Below are 21,414 nucleotides of genomic sequence, written 5' to 3'. Positions count from 1 at the left end.
GTTTTTGAGCTTGCATCCTTTGGGGAGTTTGTGTGTCTTGGCATGGGATGAAGAAAGGAGAGAGAGAAAGAGAGAGAGAGAGAGAGAGAGAGAGAGAGAGAGAGAGAGAGAGAGAGAGGAAAAAAAGAATCCCACAATGAATTGCAGTCCATATCTCGTGTACTCTCCTCCTGGGCAAGAGTAATAGAGAACCGGACCGTATCACAAGGCACGGTGGTCGTAAATTGCGGACGGATTAAGAGCGAACATCTTTCCAAACGCAATTAACAAGCATATCTCGTACCATCCTGGTACCAAACGCCGTGTTGCGTTAGCTTTTCGGCGTACATATGGAACAACCTGGAAAGAAGCGCACGTGTTGCGTGGATACACCCTGTGCCCCGTCGTCCTGGGCAACCGGACCGGTGGCACGACGAGCACGCTAGCTGTACGCAATCAAGTTAAACATTTTACGATTGTGCTCTCTATGCTAAATTTGTCTTTGCGGGGTCGATTTGCGATGCGAAAAATGGATCGTTTCACCTAATCCAGTCTATTTCAGAGACAGTACCGAGGATGTGTGTTTTTTTAATTAGTCGCATGTTCTTATGCTATTAACCAGCTAATACAAATGACCGCTTTCATTACGCAACCGATAGAAAAGACATAAAAGCGCTGTTGTACTATATTTTATATTGTTTTCTTTTTCTCCATTTTTTCTTCGCAGTGTTTGGTCATGAAATTGGCGAGTGTCCGGACGACGAGACGTACTAAGGCAGGTGCGGCGAGCAACCCGCTCATCCCGTCGTGCTTATTTGATGGATTTCTTCCTTATTTGTTTTAGATTATACATAGTTTCTCTCCCCTCTCCCCGTCTAAGATAAGAATTTTTGGAATCAATTTTACGCACTAGAACTTGTTATGCAGTTATTTATTTCAACACCAAGAGAGGAGGCAGCTTTAATATTTAAAAACAAACCGAATTGCCTAAAATGTGTGGTTTCTTATGTAGAACGATTTCGTATAAGAGAGCGAACGCGTACGTGTTTTGTGTCTTTGTTCTGCTATTTTTAAATTATTCCCTTAATTTTCTGTTTGCGTTCGGATTGATGATAAAAACAAACAACCACACACACACACATCAACAGTAAAAACAGTAGACATGATAGATAGGATTAATTCAATATTTATACTGAATCCAATATAGGTCACACATTCTTAAACATTAAAAAGCCTGCCTGTTCGCACACCGACATTCCAAGAGGGTAAAAACGGACCGTGAACCCTCTCTCTCTCTATCCCGCTGCTCACCTACTCTCCCCTCCCGCCATTTGGTGTATCCGAAATAATCCTAATCGCCACCCTCCTTCTTTTCCTTCATCGCCTCCCGGAACCGTTCCTCGAACAGGGACAGCTCGGACAGCAGATCGGTGATGGCGTTCATGAACGCTTCGTGAGGGGAATATTCCGACGTCGTCTGGATGCGCAGTACGAACTTGTGCTCGAGCGGGTGGGGAAGTTTGTAGCCAGCGAACAGCACGTTCGGATCCTTCAGCAGCTGGCTGCAGGGGGCGCGGAAGGATGAGGAGGAGGAGGAGCCGTACAGGATGGGCGCGAGAAAGAAAAGAAGGTGTGCGCATGTAAATCAAAATCCCGTGGCATGGTTCATCAATGGCCCGAAAAAGCCGCTCAATGAAATACTCACTTGCGAATCATGTTTCCCAGCGTGTGATCTTCCTTGTTGACGGTGAATATGGCAGCGTTTGGAACTTTCATGTCCAGTTCTTTGATAATTCTGGTGCAGCGGGGAAAGAGTAAAACAATTCGTTTAGTGTGCATTCATTCGTTAGGTCGGTGCGGCATCATTCGCCCAGAATGCTACCGGTCGACCGATTTGGCTAACTTACTTCTTCTCTCCTTCGTACAGAAGGAAAGATTCGAAGGTCGGTGGTGCGTTCATGGTGGAAAAATCAGTTGGCTCGACAGGTGAAACAAATAAACAATCAAAACTGGCGCTTTTTCTATTACTTTTGCTGTGTTTTACTGCTACAAACAATATCACACGGTGCCTGGTTGTTTACCGCAAACGTTTGTGTTTTCTTTCTCTTCTTGGCACGTTGACGGTTTGCCGATTTTGACATTTCAGCAGCGCTTTCACGGGCAATGGGTGAAGCGAACTAGCAATAATCGCGTGGATGACAATCAAGTAAAAAGTTTTTTTATTAACAAATTGATTTTTGTTTACAATATTTATGCAATACAAGTAATTTCTTCATCTTTAACTCAGTTTCTAAGCTGTATTGATTGTATTCAACCTTCAAACTGCAAAAAATACATTCTTTTCATTTGCATAACATAAAAAAGACGTGATTTTTTTGTGCCACATCCATTTTAATTCAATAAATTAACTATCATAAACTAATTGCGTCCGTATTGTCATTGTTAAAAGATTATAAAATCATCAAGAAACATACTTTTTCCCACAATTCGTGTGTTTCGTTTTCTCACGCCAACGGCTCATTCAAACGTGACAGCTGCTGGCTGCTGTTGGCTGGCTGCTGCTGGCTGCTGGATGCCGCATCAAAACGGCAGCGTCGGATGGTGAAGCTGCGTAGCTTCGTGCTTTCGTCCTGCTTGCTGTCTGCTCACACACAGGCACGAAGAAGAAGGAAAGAAAAACAAGAACGCAGGCAAATGCGCTCCGTTTCTTCCTCGGCTCGTAGTCGTTTTCTGTGGCCCGAATCGTGCGAATGTCCTGTGGCCAACTCCCGTAGTGTCCAGCCGAGAGCGCATACCACTACCGTGTACACCGTGGCTCCGTTGCTCCGAAGGAATGTGGAAAAGTGTAAATTAATCGTGCCCAAGCTGTTTTAGCCTGTTTGTGAGAAGAGTCGGTCGTGTTCCGGTGGCGGTGTGGTGGTGGTGCGGTTTTTGCTACGACAGGAAGCAGCGGTAAGCGGACGGTGTGGGTGTGTGTATGTGTGCGGAAGAAAGCCTTGTGTGCCTACGGGGTGTGCCGTGCGGGAGCAGATTGTTGCCGCTTGCCTGCCCGAGATCGATGCCGATTCCGTAATCACAATCAGAGGGCGCATCTAGCACCTAGGCCGGAACAGGTGCACCACACACAGCTCCAAGCAAGTTCCCAGCCAGTGTGTGTGGTCCTCTCGGAGGCTCGGCTTCTTTCTACGGCGACTGGAGTGCTCTGCCCATTCATCCCGGGAGGCTTGGTGTGGTGTGTCGTCTGATTGTTGCGTCTGGCTGGCTGTCTGCATGTGTGTCTGTGTGATTGTGTGTGTGCATTTTCTCTGTTCTTCCAGTGCCACCAGAGCGAGCTACAGTCTCTGTGTGCCCTCTTGCCGTCAATGTTTTGCAGCGAGCAGGGTGAATGAAAATCCGTCCCGAATCACAATAGAACCCTACGATAGTTAGCCCAGCGCCTGGCGGAACCGAACCCTGTGTCAGCCCATCCACAATGCCAATCCTGAAACAGGCTCAGCAAGGGCTCGTAGTGGCAACCTCGAAGCCGTGCCCAGCCCCTTGGGTGACAACTGCACTGCCAGCTGTTTTGTTTGGTTGGCGATTCCCGTTTTGTCCAAACTCGCGCTCCATCGTTCATGCTCCAGCCGTCCACTTGCATCTTCTTCCCCCCTTTCTCTTTGGACCATGGACCACCACTTGCCTGGCCCTTCATTTGCCCACCCAAATGCAGGATTGTTGCAGTGCAAAGACGGGGGTGACCGCACGGCGTCAATGCGGGCGAGACGGCGATTTCTTTGACAGCCGCTGTCACCAGTCGTCGCATGTGTGTGTGTGTGCGTGCGTGTGCGTGTTTACAGTTCTTTCGGGGAAGCGAAACAGAAGCAAAGCAGGCGGACAGGCGTAGCAGCAAAAAAGCAAAAACAACAAAACCCTGTTTGCCCACCGCCCGCGTCCCACCGGGCGTACAAAGAAAAGGATCGCAAGTGTGTGTGGGGGGCAGGCAAAAAGAAAAAAAGAAAGAACGAAATTGCAGTGTGCAACTTTTGGGTGCGTGAAATAATTTATACCTTTCTGCTTTTTTTTCTTTCTACAGGCAGTCGTGTGCAGCGTGTGCAGTGTGTGTGTGAGTAATTGTTTTGTTCGATCAGTGTGGGAACGGTTTGTGAGTACTGTTGCGGTGCGTGTGTGTAATACGTGCGTTTGTAAGTTGTGTAAGCAAGAGTGTGTGTTTGTGCGTGCATGTGCATATTGTTAAAGTGCGAACCCGTCCGCAAAACGACGCGAGTAAAACCCGGTTTGCCCCTAGTGTGCGAGAAGCCGCCCTTGCTGTCTCTAGTAGGGATCTCTGTGTCTTGTTCGTTGTCTTGTGTTGTGTGCGCGCATTTACTGGCTCTTCCGCCCGGTCAACTATAACGCTCTACATCCGCACGTGTGTGGCTGGGTGCGTCAAAGCAACCCAGTGGTCAAAGCAAGCGGTGCCGCCACTCTCGTCTACCGATAAGCAGAAGCATTGCTGTGTCGATTACACTTTGCTCATACACTACACACACCCTTCGAAGCGAAGTAACCAACAGGCGGGAGAGAGCAGCGCTAACAGAAACCGGAAGATACGCACAAACCACGCTGCCCTCTTGTACGTACAAACGCAAATCCTTTTGCAAATCGTGTGTGTGTGTGTCTGTGGTGAAGACAAGTGATTTCGATCGTTCGATCGGGTGGAGATTCCCGTGCGAAAGCACATAGAGAAAGAAGACACATATATACACAGCGTAGTAATGGCTGAGGCAGCAAACAACGGTGCTGGAGCGTCGGGATCGGGCGCCAACAACAACCCGAACGCCGAAGTCGTCATCCGTGGACAGGTGTTCGAGGTTGGCCCCCGGTACACAAATCTGGCCTATATCGGCGAGGGAGCCTACGGAATGGTGGTGTAAGTATCCTTGCCAACGTTGCCTTACCTTCGCTGTCTCCTTTTCTTCGTGACCTAGTTTTGAGTCATCCCATCAGCGCTTCGCTGTCCCACCGTTCTTCGCAAGGGAGGGGGCTGGGTTACCTTATTTTTATTAGCTTCTTTTATTAGCATCATCCCATCTTGGTGGGTCGTTTGCGTGCTGCTTTTATGTATGCGCTTACGCGGGTGTGAGAGCCTTCTCCAACCGTTGGTGACGTCACCAGCCTAGAATCAAACACTTCGCTCGCACTAGAGTGCGGTAAACGAAACGCAGGAGGCTAAGAATAAGAAGGATTGCTATGATGGAAATAACTGCCGTTCCCCATTCCGAGCTTATCCAGCCCTTTAGGGTGGAGCGAGGAAGGGAGAGAGCAGCGGAGAGAAGATGCAAATAGCCCCATTTGCCTGGGACGCGCACGGCGAAAGTATGATAGTGTGTGGCCTGCCTGGGGAAATCAATATCCCATTTAGCGAATATAGCATTACCACCCCCTCCAAACCCACCCTACCCACTTTATAGCTTTTCTTGTGCTGTCTTCGACCTTCTTCGACCACCGTCGCAGTGTGTTTGCTTTGGAGACGATTCTCCTGAAGCGAAAAGCCATTGCACTGCTGCGTCACCGTGTCTGTGGCAAGTGTTTCTCCTTCTTTTTCGTACTGCACGAGAAAGGGATAAGAATAAGGCAAAGGTTTCCCCCTCCATCTTCCAGCCCAGTTGGTGTGTGTAATTGACGCATTGGAAGAATGAGGCTCATGCCGGGCTCGGTTGTGATAAGGACTCCCAATGCCCTTTTCGCACACTCCGATTGGGTTCGGAAAGGGGGGAGGGGGTGCAAAGGTTCTCGAACCAGACAAACGCACACACACACACACAGGACGACACAGGGGGATTTGAAGCTGCCTAGTTAGCATTGATCTGTGGCGCGCTGTACGCCGTTCGCCTGAAGTGATAATGTAGCAATGGGGTTTGATGATCACTGGAATGCACTTTACTTCCGGAAACCAGAAGAATAGTAGCAAATTACGGAATGTACTTACAGGGTTTCCCACGATTTATTGGTCGTCCCACGATTTTTTCCTCGTATCCCATAGGTGTTTGGTTCGTTCCCATAATTCATTGGTATTGTCCGATTGGATATCGATACAACTTAACCAAACAATTATGGGAAACGCCCCAAAAAATCGTGGAAACACACTAACAAAAAATATGGAAAGCAATCAAAAAATTATTCAAACCAATCAATAAATCGTGGGAAACCCTGTAAGTAACAAACCATTTTTTTTTATTTTGAACTTTTTCAATACGTGAACGATTATTTAAAAATGTATTCATCAGAAGGAGCAATAACTGTCCCACCACCACGGGGGAAGAATCCCACTGTTGTAGGATCTTAAGCCATTGGGAATAATATCCTAACGAAGAATCCATATTGCCAATGATAACAAACATTTGTTTTCAAAATAGAGGAATTGTGTTTGCAAGATTTCTGCTTAAAGACAGCAGGGGCACGACTAGCTAGGCTGCGTGTTTATATTGATCCTTGATCGAAATTTCGCCGAAGGTGCGATTTTCCCTCGAATCCATCTTTCCATCACACCGAGCACACTCCCCCTGCCACTGGGACCTGCTCCTGGTGTGGTGTGCAAATTCCATCGAATTTTAAAGCAATAATTCATCGAATGGTATAATATGTCCCTTTCGCTATCGGGCTCTTCGTACTGATATCGTTACATTGCCCTAAATTCGTGGTTTTTTTGTGAGTGCTTTGAACGAAATTTGAATACAGAAAAGTTGTCTCTGGTTTTTCTTCTTCTTTCAAATTTCACATTTCAAATTTATCTTTTACTGCACACCAACATCCAACCGCAATATCGGCATGAGAACGCAATAATCTGCTACACGCCAACAAATAAAAAAAGAAGTATCCCCAGTGCTTAGAGGGGAGCGGAGGGATAATCTTCCTCTGGAATAGGTTTTTGCGCCGCCACCCAACTGTTAACTTCCCGAACGAAATACCCTCCGTGCTTCGATCGTGTTTTAAAAATTGTTGTACCGCTTTCCTACACACATTTCTTCGCCCTCCCTTCCCCTATAGCTCCATCAAACTCCAAGGTGTTGTCGGTGTGTCACGTGTTGCTTCCCCATTCACTTCGTTTCTCGTGCACAATGCCACGCGCAAGTACACATCGGGCCTAGAAGTGTGTAGGGGAACGTGGGGCAAATTGGTCAGCTGTATTATTGGCACGTTAACACGTTTATAATGACTTCAGATGATTGGAAAACATCAAATACAATGTTTGGAGCACACCATGACCTAAGATTCATACATAAATGAATAAATTAAGAAATCAAATAATTGGCCAAAACGATGTTATTTGGACCATCTCTGACCAAAAAAAGCTTTCGTAAGATTTTAGCTAATCATTTTAGATGAAAAAGGATGTGTATTAGTGCCCATGAAATTTCTCTATGATTTATGTGAAAAAAGTAAGCATTTCAATTTAAAATAATGTTTTTAATTAAAATTTGTAAAATGTTCGCTTGGGGGAAAATGGGCGGTATATGTTTTGACAGGCGCAACATGGGGAGACTGTGGTGTAAGCTAAGGACGCTACAATATATGAGCTTTACATAAATAAAATTGTGCTTTATGTATACTAAATTGACAAGAAAAATTACTTGATAAGTGAATTATTGGAATATTTCAGCATTTTACTAAATTATTTAACAATACACTTAAATACTAAACGGGAATCTCTACTCTCACCATTCTACTTAGATGCAAGAGCTTAAACCAAAGCCTAAATTCCAATGTTGTGGTCCGTTTTGCCCCTTTGTTTTGATGTGTTTTGACATTTGGTGTATGACCATTTTTGCCCCATCATGAGTCCTTTTTAGCCCGCACAGAATGTTTTCACAACTTTTGATGTTGATTTTAATATTGGATTTTATTAATTCATATTTGTTATTGATGCGTCCACTTCTGATTGATGAATAATATGCTGAAGCACTGATTACCGTCAAAATATCAGTGTAAAATGATTTGCCCGGTTCAGTTTAAACGGTTATTTTACCCAATGAGATACAGAGTAAAATCCTTAACAGTGACATTTTTGCCCCGCTTTCCCCTAGTAGTAGGTAGTACCTTACCTGGTCGTACAAACCGAGTGCGTCAGAAGGGAAGGCTCGAGCAGTTGTGTAATGGTGAATATTAGCAGCATCTTCAACACACTCATAGCCTCCTAGCCACTGTCTAGAATACCCTTGCAGTAGCTTTTAGCTTAGTGTGGCGGTGTGTATAGTGTGGCTCTAACTGCTGCTAGTGTTTGGGCCGTCTTTTGGGAGGAGACGACGTGTACGTTCCCTGAATCACGTACGTGCATGGGCTCCTCATCGGGGGATGTACACACTCGCACACACGTTGTCCTATCGTTTATGAAGAACCGGATTAACCCTTCGATGTGCTGTATTGGGGTGTTTGCTTGCTACTCGTTCAAATAGCATGTCCTGCTTTACACTTCTTTACACAACCAAGGCGCGATAAATCAGTTTCTTTTTGGGTGTGTTAAGTTTTTTTGGCGATACACAACGATAAGTCTAATGCTGCTTCCTACATCTACATACTCATGCAAAGGTTTAGCATACTTTTCTTTGTATGCTTTTTCCTCCTCCCCACTGAATGTTGCGCAGCCTTTGGTGGAAACGCAGCCAGGATTTCTACGTGCCATTCCTTCCGTGCGGAACGACGACACGATATTCACGACTGGCGGACTTTTTTCCTTTCTCCAGGGATTACCGTGATTATCCGGTTCTTCCCGCTCCCTCTGCGATGCACGCTGGGTTGTGCGTTTGCGTGTGTGTGTTTGTTGTTGTTTGATCTTTGGATAGAAAAGATACGGCGAGCATATAAAACACAGCAAAACTTCCGGCTACAGTTGGGCGATTATGTTGCCTTTTTTCTCCTGTTTTTGCTTTCGGTAAATACGTGAGAGGCCTTTTTGGGGTGGGGTTTGGGACTGGGAGGAAAGTATGTTCCTTTTCCAACGCGGGTTCTTTGCAGCATTCTTTCGCAGGAGGCAGCAGGAGGCTCTCATCCATCTTGCACGCCGCACCGTACCTGTTGACCGAACGCGTTATCATTGTGCCGCCCTTGCTACGTGCGAGGTGGAGTAATCTACAGAATATAACGATTTATTTCTCCCCCGTCATTTGAAGAAAGGTGTGTGTTCGGTCCAGGTGTGTTGCGGCAGCAGGCAGGATAATGAAAGTATAATTACATGGGCGGCGGAAATGTTCCATTGCGGACAGTTGGAGATTTCACAGCATTCGGCTACTTTTAAAGGGCCTTTTTTCTGTATGTTCTGTCATACTGATATAGTGACTTTTGGAAATGGGTATTGTTTTCTGCTTCTTGTACTTCATGATGAAAGAGAATGAATGAAAAAGAAGTGTGCTGACAGCAGGGACATTGTTGATTAATTAATCACCTTTTATTACTTCTATTTACTTCACTCTCTAAATATGTTAAAACATAAGAAAACATAAGAAGAGAATAACAAAGAGTAAATCAAAGGTTCTCAACATTAAGTTATTCTTCTTCTTTGGGACAACAACCTTTTTCGGTCAAGACCTGCCTGTACACTTACTAGTGAAGTGAGCTTGGGTTTCAGTGGCTTATTGTTACCATAGCAGGATAGTCAGTCCTACGTATGGGGACACGGTCTATTCGGGGCTTGAATCCATGACGGGCATGTTGTTAAGTCGTACAACAAGAATAAGTTATAGTTTGAAGTAAATCCTTGATTCTTGGAAAAAAAAACTTCAAATCATTCTGAAACATGAAACCCTCAATATCTACTCAATCTTTGAAGCAGTTCTCGAGAAAGCAAAATCACGAGAAGAACTATTTCAATTTCTTCACACGAAAATCAATAGTTTGTTTGTAAACATACGATAATTAAGTTAAAAATGATGTCCAATTTTAATAACTTTCTACGGATGTCAGAATGCGTTAGTGGAAAAGAAGCGGAAGCGCATTGCCCATCGAAAAGATCTTCTTGGAGTGGATGTTTTGAATTTATAACAACTTCGAATTAATAATTATAAACTTCATGAATGAAATATCAGTCCAAGAAAGAAGCAATAGCTTTTCATCTCATCGCTTTGTTAGACGTCCAGAACACGCGGAGATATGCATAATTTATCTTTATACACTTTTGTTCTACGTTTGTCGAAGAATTGGCAGCAGTAGCTTACGAGAGCACTTTTGATGGCGAAGTCATATTATTGCTTCTATAAAAGCTTCCAACAAAGAGAAACGTCAATTACTTAATGTATCTCTGGAGATTGAAGTAATTTCCTCAATCCTTCATTGAACCTTAAATTGGAGCTGCCCAAAATTACATAATCATGATCCTGTGGCCCATCAAGATGAGCCATTTTCCACGTGCGTCGTTACGTGTTGCGGTTTGCTCTGTTTGCTTGTTCGGTTGTTGTGGTGGTGGTTGCGGGTGTACAACAAAAAGAGAACTCAAATTTTGCGTTTCCAGATAATTAAAATACGATCTCTCTACCAAAGAACACGTGCGTGCGGGCATGTCTTCGTCCGAACACCACGTGCGGTGTGCGTGTGGATAGCAACTTGAAACTGCAAGCTCAGCTCAGGGTTGCGTGTGAAGGAAGCATTTAGTGTAAGGGAGGCAAACGCTCTGCCTATTGTGCCTGGCGAGCACACCGGTGGGCGTTAATTGTTGTGCGCAATGTCAAAATAGTTGAGATTTTCCAGGTCACTCTCCCGTACGCTCGTTACGCGTTAAATGGTGAGGTGTTTAGAGCATACTGGAGGTGGTGAAATGACAGGACGAAAATGTTGGCAAGATATCAAAGCCTGTGCTATCGGACTTAAGGATGTGTTTTAAAGCTTTCAACATTAGACATATTCGCAGTGGAGTGAAATATTGCAACATCCAAACGATAGGATGGCAACACATAGTAGTGACACTTTTAATACGTCCTTACGGCATAACTGAGCAGGCAGTAGAAGAACACAACACACTCCACCTACAGAAATGTGTTCCCATTTTATGTGGCGTGCTTTTTTCGCTCGCGTGCACCACTTTCATCAGCATATTGCGCCTCGGCCATCTATTGTACTGCCGCCGTGTTGTATATTGTATGCAGCGAATAACCGTTTCATATGCTACTGTTGCCCTTGAAGCTTGAAGGCACAGTTTTCCATTGCCGCGAATCTTTGATTACGCTGCACACAGCAACACACTTTCCGGCACAAAAGCTCATAACCACAAAACGACGATGGGGATGCTCGCTGGTAGAGGAGGTGCATGAGCATGAAAAGCAACATGATACGACTCTGTCGGTTTCCATCGGTGTGTCCTGACTTACGTCAAGATGTTCTCGCTGCGGCGCATTCTATCGGACAAATGAAGTCCACTCACGAGACGACTTCTCGCCGCACTTGCTTGCGGGCGAAAATCGGTCCCACTCGAATGAAAGAAGCAGAAAATCATTTTCCGTGTTCGCGTATCCTCGCGTACGTCTACCAACTGCCCGTGACATGCACGCATCAGTGCCACATGAATTCTACGAGTCCTTGGGGCGCGTTTGAGCGAATAAATGGAGGACACAAAAAAAAACAAACAAACTGCAAGACACCGTCCACCAAAGGTTTTCCTCGAAAGAGAGCCACAACAGTGAGTCCCCAACAGCGCTCTTTCGATGGCATTGTGTTTCTGGGTGTGACTCACAAGGGCGGCGTATCGTTTGATACCAAATGCTGTTTTGCCCTCAACGATGAATGAAACGCCCTCGCCTCTCAGACCGGTTCTTTATCAGCGTACGAGGAAAATGGCACTGCAGATACGTACCCTTTTTTATTGCCGGCCGTGTTGTGTGGATGCCGGCGATAATAGTGCGTATGCGTAAAAGAAGGTGTGTGCGGTTTGTTTGGAGCCCTCCTGGTGTCAGAATAAATGCGATTGAAAGGATTATTTCCACGCATGCATTGGGGAAGGAATACAATTTCCCGGTTGCTCTGGTTGCTACGTCAGCACTTGATTGCGCAATTTTTGGGGCTTAAAGCGTTTTTCGCTCCCAATTACCAACTGTTCGCAATCCTGCGGCAATGTTCGATTGATGAAACACGTTTGTTGTCTACCACTCACAAACAAGTCATGACTTTTAGGGCATATTCAACAATAACCTTTTCGATAAGTATTTTAGCCATCTCTTGGCGAAGAGATGGAAATCGACAAACAGTGAGCAGCACTCATTGGTGCTGACTCCAAAATGTCAAAATCATATAACAACTCAAAATTATGTACTCTTTGCACATAATAACAACAATTTGACTGATCTCTGAGTTTATCTCTAGCAGGATATTGCAGTAAGTTTACTGCATATGGTAGTTGTTTACAACGTATCCTAGTTACTGCACCAGAAATGATGCGAGGAATTGAATTGAAAAATTGAATACTGATATAGGGGTCCTTTCCGATTTAATTTTTCCGTTGAAATTTCAGCCTGTCAGCTGTTTGCATTGTATAGCAGTTTTCGAGCAGCTATCTAAGTGGATATTATGTACAGGTGGGCGTATCCCAAGGTGTATGAATTTAGAAGGCTGATTTGTATCGCTTCTGTGTCTGAATGAAGATTTTAAGAGTGGTTTGTGTATTCTTTAAGCCTTTAAGTTTGAACAAAAAATTTCACCCATACTATCAAAAAGTATTATTCAAATTTGGTTATAAAAACATGCTATGAGACCACCTGGACTACATACACTTTGATTCTGGATTCCATCTTTAATGCAACTTGGGATAAATGTAAACAAACCCGTGTTTTCGAGCAGGAACTCGAATCTAATTCTAGCTTTTAGGCTAAAATTTTATAGACTGAAAATCGCAGGCTAGTTTTTAGTGTGGTTTTGTATGGATTGTTTACATGATTTCAGCCTCCAACTGTCAAACTCCATACAAAAAACTAACTAGAATCGTGAAGGGCGCCATAATTTTAAGGTCCTTTTTTCAGTACTTGCGACATTCAGGCATGTCATTTATGTTTGGTGATTGAGATTTGACAGTTCAAATAATAACAACTCTCTCATTGATGTTTGTTTTTTTGTTTGCAGACGGCTTTAGATTTAATAACGCGACTTTGGCGTTACGGTGACGTCATCTGAACATTAACAGTTTGACCGAAGAAAACATTGGTTGAAGTATCGGGCGACGGTCGAGCACACCACAGTGGTGTGATGCAGTCTTTATTGCTTCGCGTAGCGTTATTTTATTGTGCGCTTTTCATCATTGAACAGCATTTTGAACTGCTTGAGAACGGAATATAACAGGAAAACACAGAGAACACGTGAAATGCTCTGAGTAGAATTACGTATTACATTTTTAAAGCCTTTCTTTGTCCACGCCATGATTATTCTGGCATAAAGACATGTACTGTTGTTTCATCGTGTGAGTGCTGGCAACACTGATGAGTTAAACATCACATGCCTTTATCAATCTATGCCGATGGCAAGACTGGCAGAAGGTATCTTATCGCCGACCTTTCAACAACCTTTTTTTTATACTTTATTGTCAACTTTTTCTTCAGTTTGTGAAGTGTGTGTTGTTCCTAACTGGCCGTGTGGACCGTGTGTGTGTGTATGTGCATGTTGACAAACCGCTCAGCCAAACACACCTCTTATGGTTGCAAATATCGAACACCCTACGGCCACCCTCGTTCGACTCGTGCTCGACGAACGCATGTCGCCATCGTCTAACGTGCTCTTATCACCGTCGGCAGCATTAGCCTAGTTTGTGCTGGCAAACTCACCACCCGATGATTGGCGTTCAGCCACGAGCGTGAAGCACGCTTACGTGATGATATCGGGCTCTTGTGGGAGCGAATAAATATAAAATTGACATTTTCAATAAACAGCAGCGATGCGCGCCTGTCTGCTTTTACGCGGCAGTGTCTTCGCACGGGGAGGGATCGATGAAACAGGCGGACAGCGGCAGCGACAACGGCCGGGGGGAAATAATGTACCAACAAGATGTGTGATGATGAAGATTGCTTTCCTTTAATCTCTTTGCCCACCCGCTCAAGTGGATGAAAAATGGCACAGACCCTCACGCATCCCCCCCCCCTGTGCTACATATTATGATAATATGCTCGTCGTCGCTGCAAATCATTTCCTCGTTCTACTGGTGTTTCCCTTGTGACTCTGTGGCCTGGGGGAGTGTTTGTTGAATATGGTTTAATTTAATTTCCCATCTCCAAGAAGCAACCGGAAGAGGGAGGGGCATGTGAAAATGATGACAGCTTTCTTTATGTTTTCGTTGGGTGGGTGGATATCGAAACATTAAAAGTGACGTTTAAAATCCCGACACAAAGCGATCGGAAAAATGGCAATTGCTTGCGCAGTGGTATTTTTACTTTACAGCTATTTTTAAGCTTTCATCAATTACTCAAGCGTTGATTATCGAACGCAAACGGGCGCGGTGTTTGTAGAAGCATTCTTTCTCCTGTGTTACAGGACTCCTACCCTGTTTTATTAAGCTTCCTTCTGTGGTAGGCTTACGCTTTACTTTTTGAAGCTTTTTTCTGTTGGTGCGTAAGCAATGCAGGATCGTTTTCAAAAAAAAAATGGGAAAGAGAGAAAAAGAGAACTGGAAAATGAAACAAAGGAAATAAAAATATGTATTCCTTGTCAGAACGCATAAAACAGCGATTGTGTGCGCTTAAATGAACAGTAACAAAACCTGTCATGTGCAAAAAGGCTCAATTGTTGAGATATATGGCTGGTTGAAGACCACAGCACAGGAGCAGACAGACACAGTAGCAGTGCCTTTGTTACCATGCTACATTGGTTGAATGATCGGTTCATCAAATAATGATGCTTTCATTTTACAGAACTTTTACGAAACGTTTGACCACCCACGCTTCCATTCTTTCATCATACTGACGTGGCAGCAGAACTTCGTTTGATTAAAATATGGCGCATAATGATGCATGATAAATTATTATTTGTAAAATAAATCAATCACCTTTTGTTTACCTGCTTTTGCAAATGATAGTTCGGAGCAAAGAGCCATATTGAATTGCATTATTATTGAGCAGGGCTTTGCTGTACCCGTTCCGCTTGTTTTGCTACTAAGTATGAATTGTTGCCTCCCTGTTATCAATGAACAAATTGAAAATATTTGAGAAGTGGCGTGTTTGTTGACGGTCTCCACGGTCAATAGAACGATTAAACATGGCAATTATAGACCCAAGCACAGAACAGCACGGAACTAAGCAGCGAAAACAACGACACGCAGTAAGCGCAGTTGTGCGACATTTTGGTCCTTCGAACCGGATTTGTTTGAAAGAAGCACCAGGTGGAGTGAAGTTAACAAACGAGGTGATAATATTTTTTTCCGTTCTTAGGAATCTTCTTGGATGTGTTTAGTGGTTTATTGTCAAACTCTCTATGGTGAGATGTAACAAGTTGCTTGGGAGTACTCCATTAAGCTTTCGAAAACGTGTTGCTCGCATAGTGCTTTATGGATTGATTGGCAGTATTAGAGACACTTGAGATATTTTCCAATTTTCTCTGCTTCTTCAATTGCTCGTGCATTTCAAACATCCAACTAGTACCTTGATGTTGTGTCTGAGCAGTAGAAAAATAGCACGGAAATTTAAATAACTTCAATAATTGAATTTTCTGCTAGAACTATAAAAAAGAAATTATAGTTTGTTATTATAGTTATTATTATTATAGTTTCAGATATCGCCGCCGATAGCCTACCCATGCTATTAATGAAACATTCATCCTTTTGATTTAGATTATCTGTATGCAATTCCTATCTACTACACGCATCTCGACCCACAACAAAAAAGGCCTTCACTCGGCACTCGGCTATCGTAAATAAGTTAGCAGGGACCAATTTCATTCAGCTCTCCCATTTTCATATGATTTGTTTATTCGCAGTAACTCGGTTTGTTTCCCATCTAACCTCGTTGGGCGCGAAAGTTACGCAAACATTCGGGAACAGCCATCAACACGTACCGGGTTGCGGGAATTTTGTACTGTTACCCATCGACGCAATGTGTGTAATGGAGTGTACTTTTACTAAGCTCCACGAGTGTGTGCCCTCCCAACCCTATTGCAGCGTGCGTAGTAGATTCAATTACACTAATGCCATTACATCGGTACAGATCCCCAATAGGCTGTGCTATTTAATGTTTTATCCCGCCTCTGTCTTGGGAAAGAGAGAGAGAGAGTGCACCGCTTGCTTAGTTTATCCGATAACGCAACGCCGCTGTCACTGTACTTCTTCTTCACGGCACAACAATCCTGCCCCTCCCAGGAGTGGTTTATGACGCGTTCTATTGATTCGTGCACGACATCGGTGACGGACGCGTAATCGTTCGATCATTGTGGATTTAAGTCACCGAACCGCTTTCATACGCCTCCCAAAACGGGTGATTAATCATCACACGCGCCCGCTTCATGGCGTCGCTCGTGTTGCCAGAGCGTAGCGTCGGTGGCACGTCGGTATAATTTATCAGACACTAGGAGAAGAGAGAGAGAGAAAGGGAAAAAAATATTAATAATGATTATCAATTTATGGAACCGCTAGGAGAGAGTACCGACAAGTGAAACGGGGTGTCATCAGCGTTACATTATCCTTGTGGGGATGGTTGTGGTGGTGGTGGTGTTGTTTGAGAACGATTTGTGCTATAACATCATTGATTATCAAACATCGTTGCATGGTACTAATAGCTTGTCTAGATTATTAAGCACACGAGCGTTATTTATTAACTGTTTTAGCCGTATTGGAAGTGAAATAATCTTAAGTTCTCTAGGTTGAGCTTTGTTTTTGATAGCTGAGATCGAATAAGTAATGCGGCATTTTTTGAAAATGACATTGGTCCTTCAATCATCGTGTTAGATTGAAGTATTATATGAACAACTTCTTGCATTTCTTTTAAATCCGAACCTTCCTAGTATCCACATTCCTGTTATGAAGTCGTCCCAATCATACCCAATAAATCAACGAAATGTTTGACAAATTTTTCAGGAGCTGTCCATAAATTACGTAACGCTCAATTGGGAGGAGAGAAAATACCTTCTAGCGTTATATTTTGTAACTCAATGGGAGGAATGCAGTGCAGAATAATAAGTTTTGATGTTACGTAATTAATGGATGAGCCTCTTGGTGAAGTGAAATGTTTGGGTTTTGTTATAAATTTTTAATTGGAATTTCTGTTCCAGAATGTTTTAATCTTAGTACTTGTGCAACCTTCATTGCTCGTAGTCTAAACATATATTTCCTAACACGTTTAGCATAATTTTATTCATTATTTTTATCCTGATGGCCCCCGGAATTGGGTTTGCCTATGTAAATATGTTTACTCTTCTCGTTTTTCCACATCCTTCCCAGTTTGACATCTTAATCGAGGAGTGTTTTTTTGTGTCTAATCCTTGCTCCTCGGTGCGGCACTGTGTTATGATTAACGCCATAACATTTTTCATTTCGCGCTGTGTGTGGTGGCGGCGCAAAAGAGATTGATGGACACGGGGCGATGAAATTTTAATACCACTTTCCTGCCACGACCCAGCTGCACCACTCTTCCTCTCCTGCCTTCTTCCCCCCCTTCGTTTTGATCTTCGTTTGATCAAAAGCAGGGCTAAAAATGGGGCTTATTTACAGCGCTGCGTTCCTTGCTATCGCATAATCTCCCGATAACAGTTAGTGTTCCCCTTACGTTCCGAACGTCGTTTGGGCAAAGTTTTTCCTTTCCATAAATACTGCCATTTAAGTGTGCCGTCTTGGGTTTGGTGTACGGGAACAAAGAAGCAAAAACAAGGTCGTCCCCAATCCTGCCTATCCTTCCTGTCGCGCACCACCCGACAGCAGACATTCCTTGATATGATGTTTCCCTGCTCGCTTGTTCCAAGGTCTGGGGATATTATAGCAGAGGGTGGCCGCCAGCACCTTCAGTCTGGTTTATTTTTAGTTTCCATTTCCGGTGGAAAGTTTTTTGGCGTCGTTTGAGGAAACGACGGACGGTGGCGGTGTGCCCCAAGGATCAAGTTCGGAAACCACACTTGTGCGCGCAAACCGGACGCGATGAAATGAGATAACGACAGGACAAACTGTAATGACCTTTCTTTTTCCCCCTTTTTTTTGCTCCTCCTCTCTCGCCATTTCTCTACCATTACCACCACATCCCCTGTGGCTGTGTGTGTGTGCTTCATTAAATTTAGACCAAAACCCTTGCAAGCCCGGAAAGAGAAGCTAGCCCGGAGGACGAGCGCTTGTAGACAATTCAATTCGAGCGGATGTCATAAACGATTCCTTTTTCTCGCGTGTTAGCTCAATTTAAACACCCGGGGATGGTTCAGAAATGGTGTGCGGTGAAGCGAAAATAGGGACAATCCAGCGGTAGAGAACGGTCCTTGCTCCTCCCCCGTCGTCCTTGCCCGGGCACAGGCACTCGGAAAATTCATACTAATACATAATTGTCGTTGTCTCACACCTCTTGGTCGCCAGTGTGACGTAAACGCTGTGTCCACATAGAATGGTGTGTTTGTTTGTGTAGTGCTGTCAATGTGTGCGTCCATTCCATTGGTAAAAGTTTGGGCTGTGTGCGGGTGTGCGTGTTGTTCCTTGTATGTCCCCTGTGCTATTATAGCAATCATCCTCGTCTTAATTGCGATCCAAGAGCCGGATTCACCTGTTGAGTGGAAAACGTGTTACCCAAACGACCGGTTGCGAGACGCAACAGCTTCCCGGGGACAGGCTAGCTTGTCACTGTTTTTACACGGATTGAAAAGTGTATCACATTAAAGCTTCATATTTGAAAAGCGTTTGAAACTTCGGCATAGAACTGTATCGACGCACAAATACGCCTAAATGTATGCAATTGTTTTAAGTAGACACGCCTGAAGTTATGCAATATGAAAAGCATTTCAAGCTTAATAACTCTTTTGGGAGCATTTTTGAAGCATTAGGAAAACTCTAACCTTAGAGACAAAGTTCAATTTTGAAAATTAAAAGCTTCTTAATAGTAATGTGAAAATAATGTTGCCCAGTAATTGCAAAATGAGCTACAAATGAGCCGGTCTCGTCTTTTGTTTCGAGTAATTAAATAATGCTCACAACATGACGCAAAACTTTTCAATGCAAGTTGCTCACCGTCGGCTTAGAATCGCGCTTCCTGCCCGGGCTTGCCCAGACGGTTGATCCATGAAATTCCCGTGCGTCCGATGTGTGTGTGTTTGTTCGAGCGAATACCGTAGCTTGACGTAACAACAATTAATTTAACGCGTACAGCATCGTCCATTTTGATGTCCTTCTTGCTGCCTGCCTGCCTGGTGGTACGGTACCGTGGTGACAACCACCGGTGGAACCGTCCTCGGGGTAGCGTTTTGTGCGCACATCATCCTTGTTGCTCAAATTTTCCGCGAATCGGCTTAGCGCGGATGTTTTGGGAGCTGGCCGCGACCGCCTCCCCCTGGGATATATGGAGGGGACCGCTGTTAATGTTTTCGCAAGGCGCAAGACTGAGGGATCATGTCTATTGCCGGTGGCAGGCGGGTCGGTTGGAGTACTACACGGGTACCTGGGCACATTTATCGCTGCGCCATACTGCTCGCTGTGTGTAGCGCAGGTTTGATGATCCGAGGCTGCCTGGGAGGAGCTAGTAATATTGTGTATCCGTTGTTTTTCTTGCGCGCACACGATGTAAGCTTTACTTGCCTTTTATATGAAAGTTTCTATTTCCCGGCCTGCCCCGGAGCCCAGCGAATATTGATAGGTGGATGGCGGCGGGTTGGTATTGTTTGTGCATGCCGATCCCCGGAACCTTTCGCCAGCAAATCCGCCAGCTTTTCCCATGAGGTACGGTGTAAAAATAATAATAAAAATAGAACACACACACAATAACAACCATATTCTCCCTATGGCACAATTTGTCTCGAATGAGAATACACCGAGGTAGAGAGAAGATGACTTTGTCTGTCGCTTTCGCTGGAGCCAGAGGAGATTGATGTGTTGCCGTTTTTTTTTTGCATCGTATTTCATACGCAAATTGCATGCCTGCGCTAAGGATTTCATCCACGGGTACATGATTAATTCATTCGCCAAGCTATCCTCGCGGGGAAATTCGATTTAAGCTAAATTCGCTTTATGGAAGAAAATGCTAATTGAAGTAATTGCATACAGTTGCTAATTTTTAGACAAAATTGATTGGATATACTGTTACATATAAGTGATTTTATTAAAAATATTTTTTAAAAGGTTATATACAAGCTGTAGGGCATATAACTGGCAAACATTGTCTAAACATATGGTTAAGAAACTGAACTCTTCTGCTAATAAATACAATCGAAGTAAATTGAAGCAAATTGCGTCACACATTCTCACTCCACGTTGTAAATGGATGCGGGTGATCGTTTTACATTTCATGTGCCCGGCCCCCCAGGCCCAATACTGTAACGGTGTAATCGGTAGGTAATCTCCCATCAATTCTTCTGGGAAATGTGCGTTAAAGCTTTACTCTGATTGCCGGTCGGCGGAGATCGCCGTAACAGGCCTTGCTTGTGCCCATACCCCGTCAGTAGGCGAGATTAGCTACTTAGCAGTGTGCCGCTGGTTAATTAAATGTTGATTAGCATTTTTCCTATGGGGCCTGGTGAGCCTCGCGTTGTATTGTGGAAATTCACAAGCTCCAACATCTGCCATCACGTTCAAGGGCTCTATTTCATCCAACATCTCTGGTCGGGCGCTGTGGGTATGCACAATCAATGGGCTTTCCCAAACTGGTGGCCTCCCTCGACGATTGTGGTGTTTGGTGAGCTGTCCACAAACGGCCTTATGGCCTAATGCAAACACGGATTAAAGATGGCGGGCAGATCTTAAAAAAAAGAGATTGGATAATTTAAACGTTTAATCCAGTGAAAAACGATGGATTTTGGGTGCGCTCTATGTTTTGGCTTTTAATTCGTATTTAAACACTTATGAAATGAACTGCTTGATGATATTGTATGAATTTATGTTTTGGCCATAAACAGGAAGTATTAAGATTCCCAAAACAATAGGATCGTTAGGAAAATGCTCATTTGTTGCAAAGATTTCAATATTGCGGTTGAATTTGGTTTCACATTGCATTTCACCGTTGTCTGCAATACTTCTCCTCTTAATCTGCATTGCTTGATTCTGTCTTGAACAGTGCGTAATGTAATCTAAGTCATAATAAATCAATGACGAATATTACGACAAACAGCGTTTCTTGCCGTGCTACGAGGGTCACAGCATTTTCCAATAACATCACCGTCAATATCGTCGGTGCAGAGTAACTGCAAAACGGCAATCGGAATTGGTCTCACGCCCCAAAACCCCTGCTGAACTCAAATCCCAAATCAGTAACCGAACGGGATGGGTTATAAAACACAACAGGGAACCCCAATCGTGCAAGGTGTACCTTTGCCGTGTTGTCCCTCTGGACG

The 21,414-nt window shown here is 44.1% G+C and overlaps 3 protein-coding genes across 20 annotated transcripts in view; 2 read left to right on the top strand and 1 right to left on the bottom strand.

The window, feature by feature from the left end:
* LOC120904452 (restin homolog) overlaps window positions 1-1,992 on the top strand; it is a 60,958-nt gene extending 58,966 nt beyond the window's left edge. For all 16 annotated transcript variants that reach the window (XM_040314423.1, XM_040314421.1, XM_040314420.1 and 13 more), the window contains one exon: window positions 707-1,992. In XM_040314423.1, coding sequence (XP_040170357.1) covers window positions 707-753 — 47 coding nt within the window. In that variant the 3' untranslated portion in view covers window positions 754-1,992. The remainder of the gene's footprint in view (window positions 1-706) is intronic.
* LOC120904453 (DNA-directed RNA polymerase II subunit RPB11) lies at window positions 1,150-1,998 on the bottom strand. Its single transcript, XM_040314439.1, has 3 exons — window positions 1,887-1,998; window positions 1,685-1,774; window positions 1,150-1,541 (listed from the first exon to the last, which is right to left on the bottom strand). Exons 1-3 carry the CDS (start codon window positions 1,937-1,939, stop codon window positions 1,331-1,333), a joined length of 354 nt encoding a protein of 117 aa, XP_040170373.1. The 5' UTR covers window positions 1,940-1,998; the 3' UTR covers window positions 1,150-1,330.
* Window positions 1,999-2,590: 592 nt separating this feature from the next.
* LOC120902746 (mitogen-activated protein kinase 1) overlaps window positions 2,591-21,414 on the top strand; it is a 48,140-nt gene continuing 29,316 nt past the window's right edge. Inside the window, exons 1-2 of one of the 3 annotated variants that reach the window (XM_040311738.1) lie at window positions 2,591-2,824; window positions 4,052-4,888. In XM_040311738.1, the coding sequence (XP_040167672.1) occupies window positions 4,734-4,888 (155 nt within the window). In that variant the 5' untranslated portion in view covers window positions 2,591-2,824; window positions 4,052-4,733. Of the gene's footprint in view, window positions 2,932-3,825; window positions 3,942-4,051; window positions 4,889-21,414 lie in introns of those variants that run through there. The other 2 variants (XM_040311737.1, XM_040311739.1) reach the window with 2 other exon arrangements.

The sequence above is a fragment of the Anopheles arabiensis genome, chromosome 3 (genome assembly GCF_016920715.1).
Source record: "Anopheles arabiensis isolate DONGOLA chromosome 3, AaraD3, whole genome shotgun sequence".
Taxonomy (NCBI): Eukaryota; Metazoa; Arthropoda; class Insecta; order Diptera; family Culicidae; genus Anopheles; species Anopheles arabiensis.
This window is presented reverse-complemented; position numbering and strand designations above follow the sequence as displayed.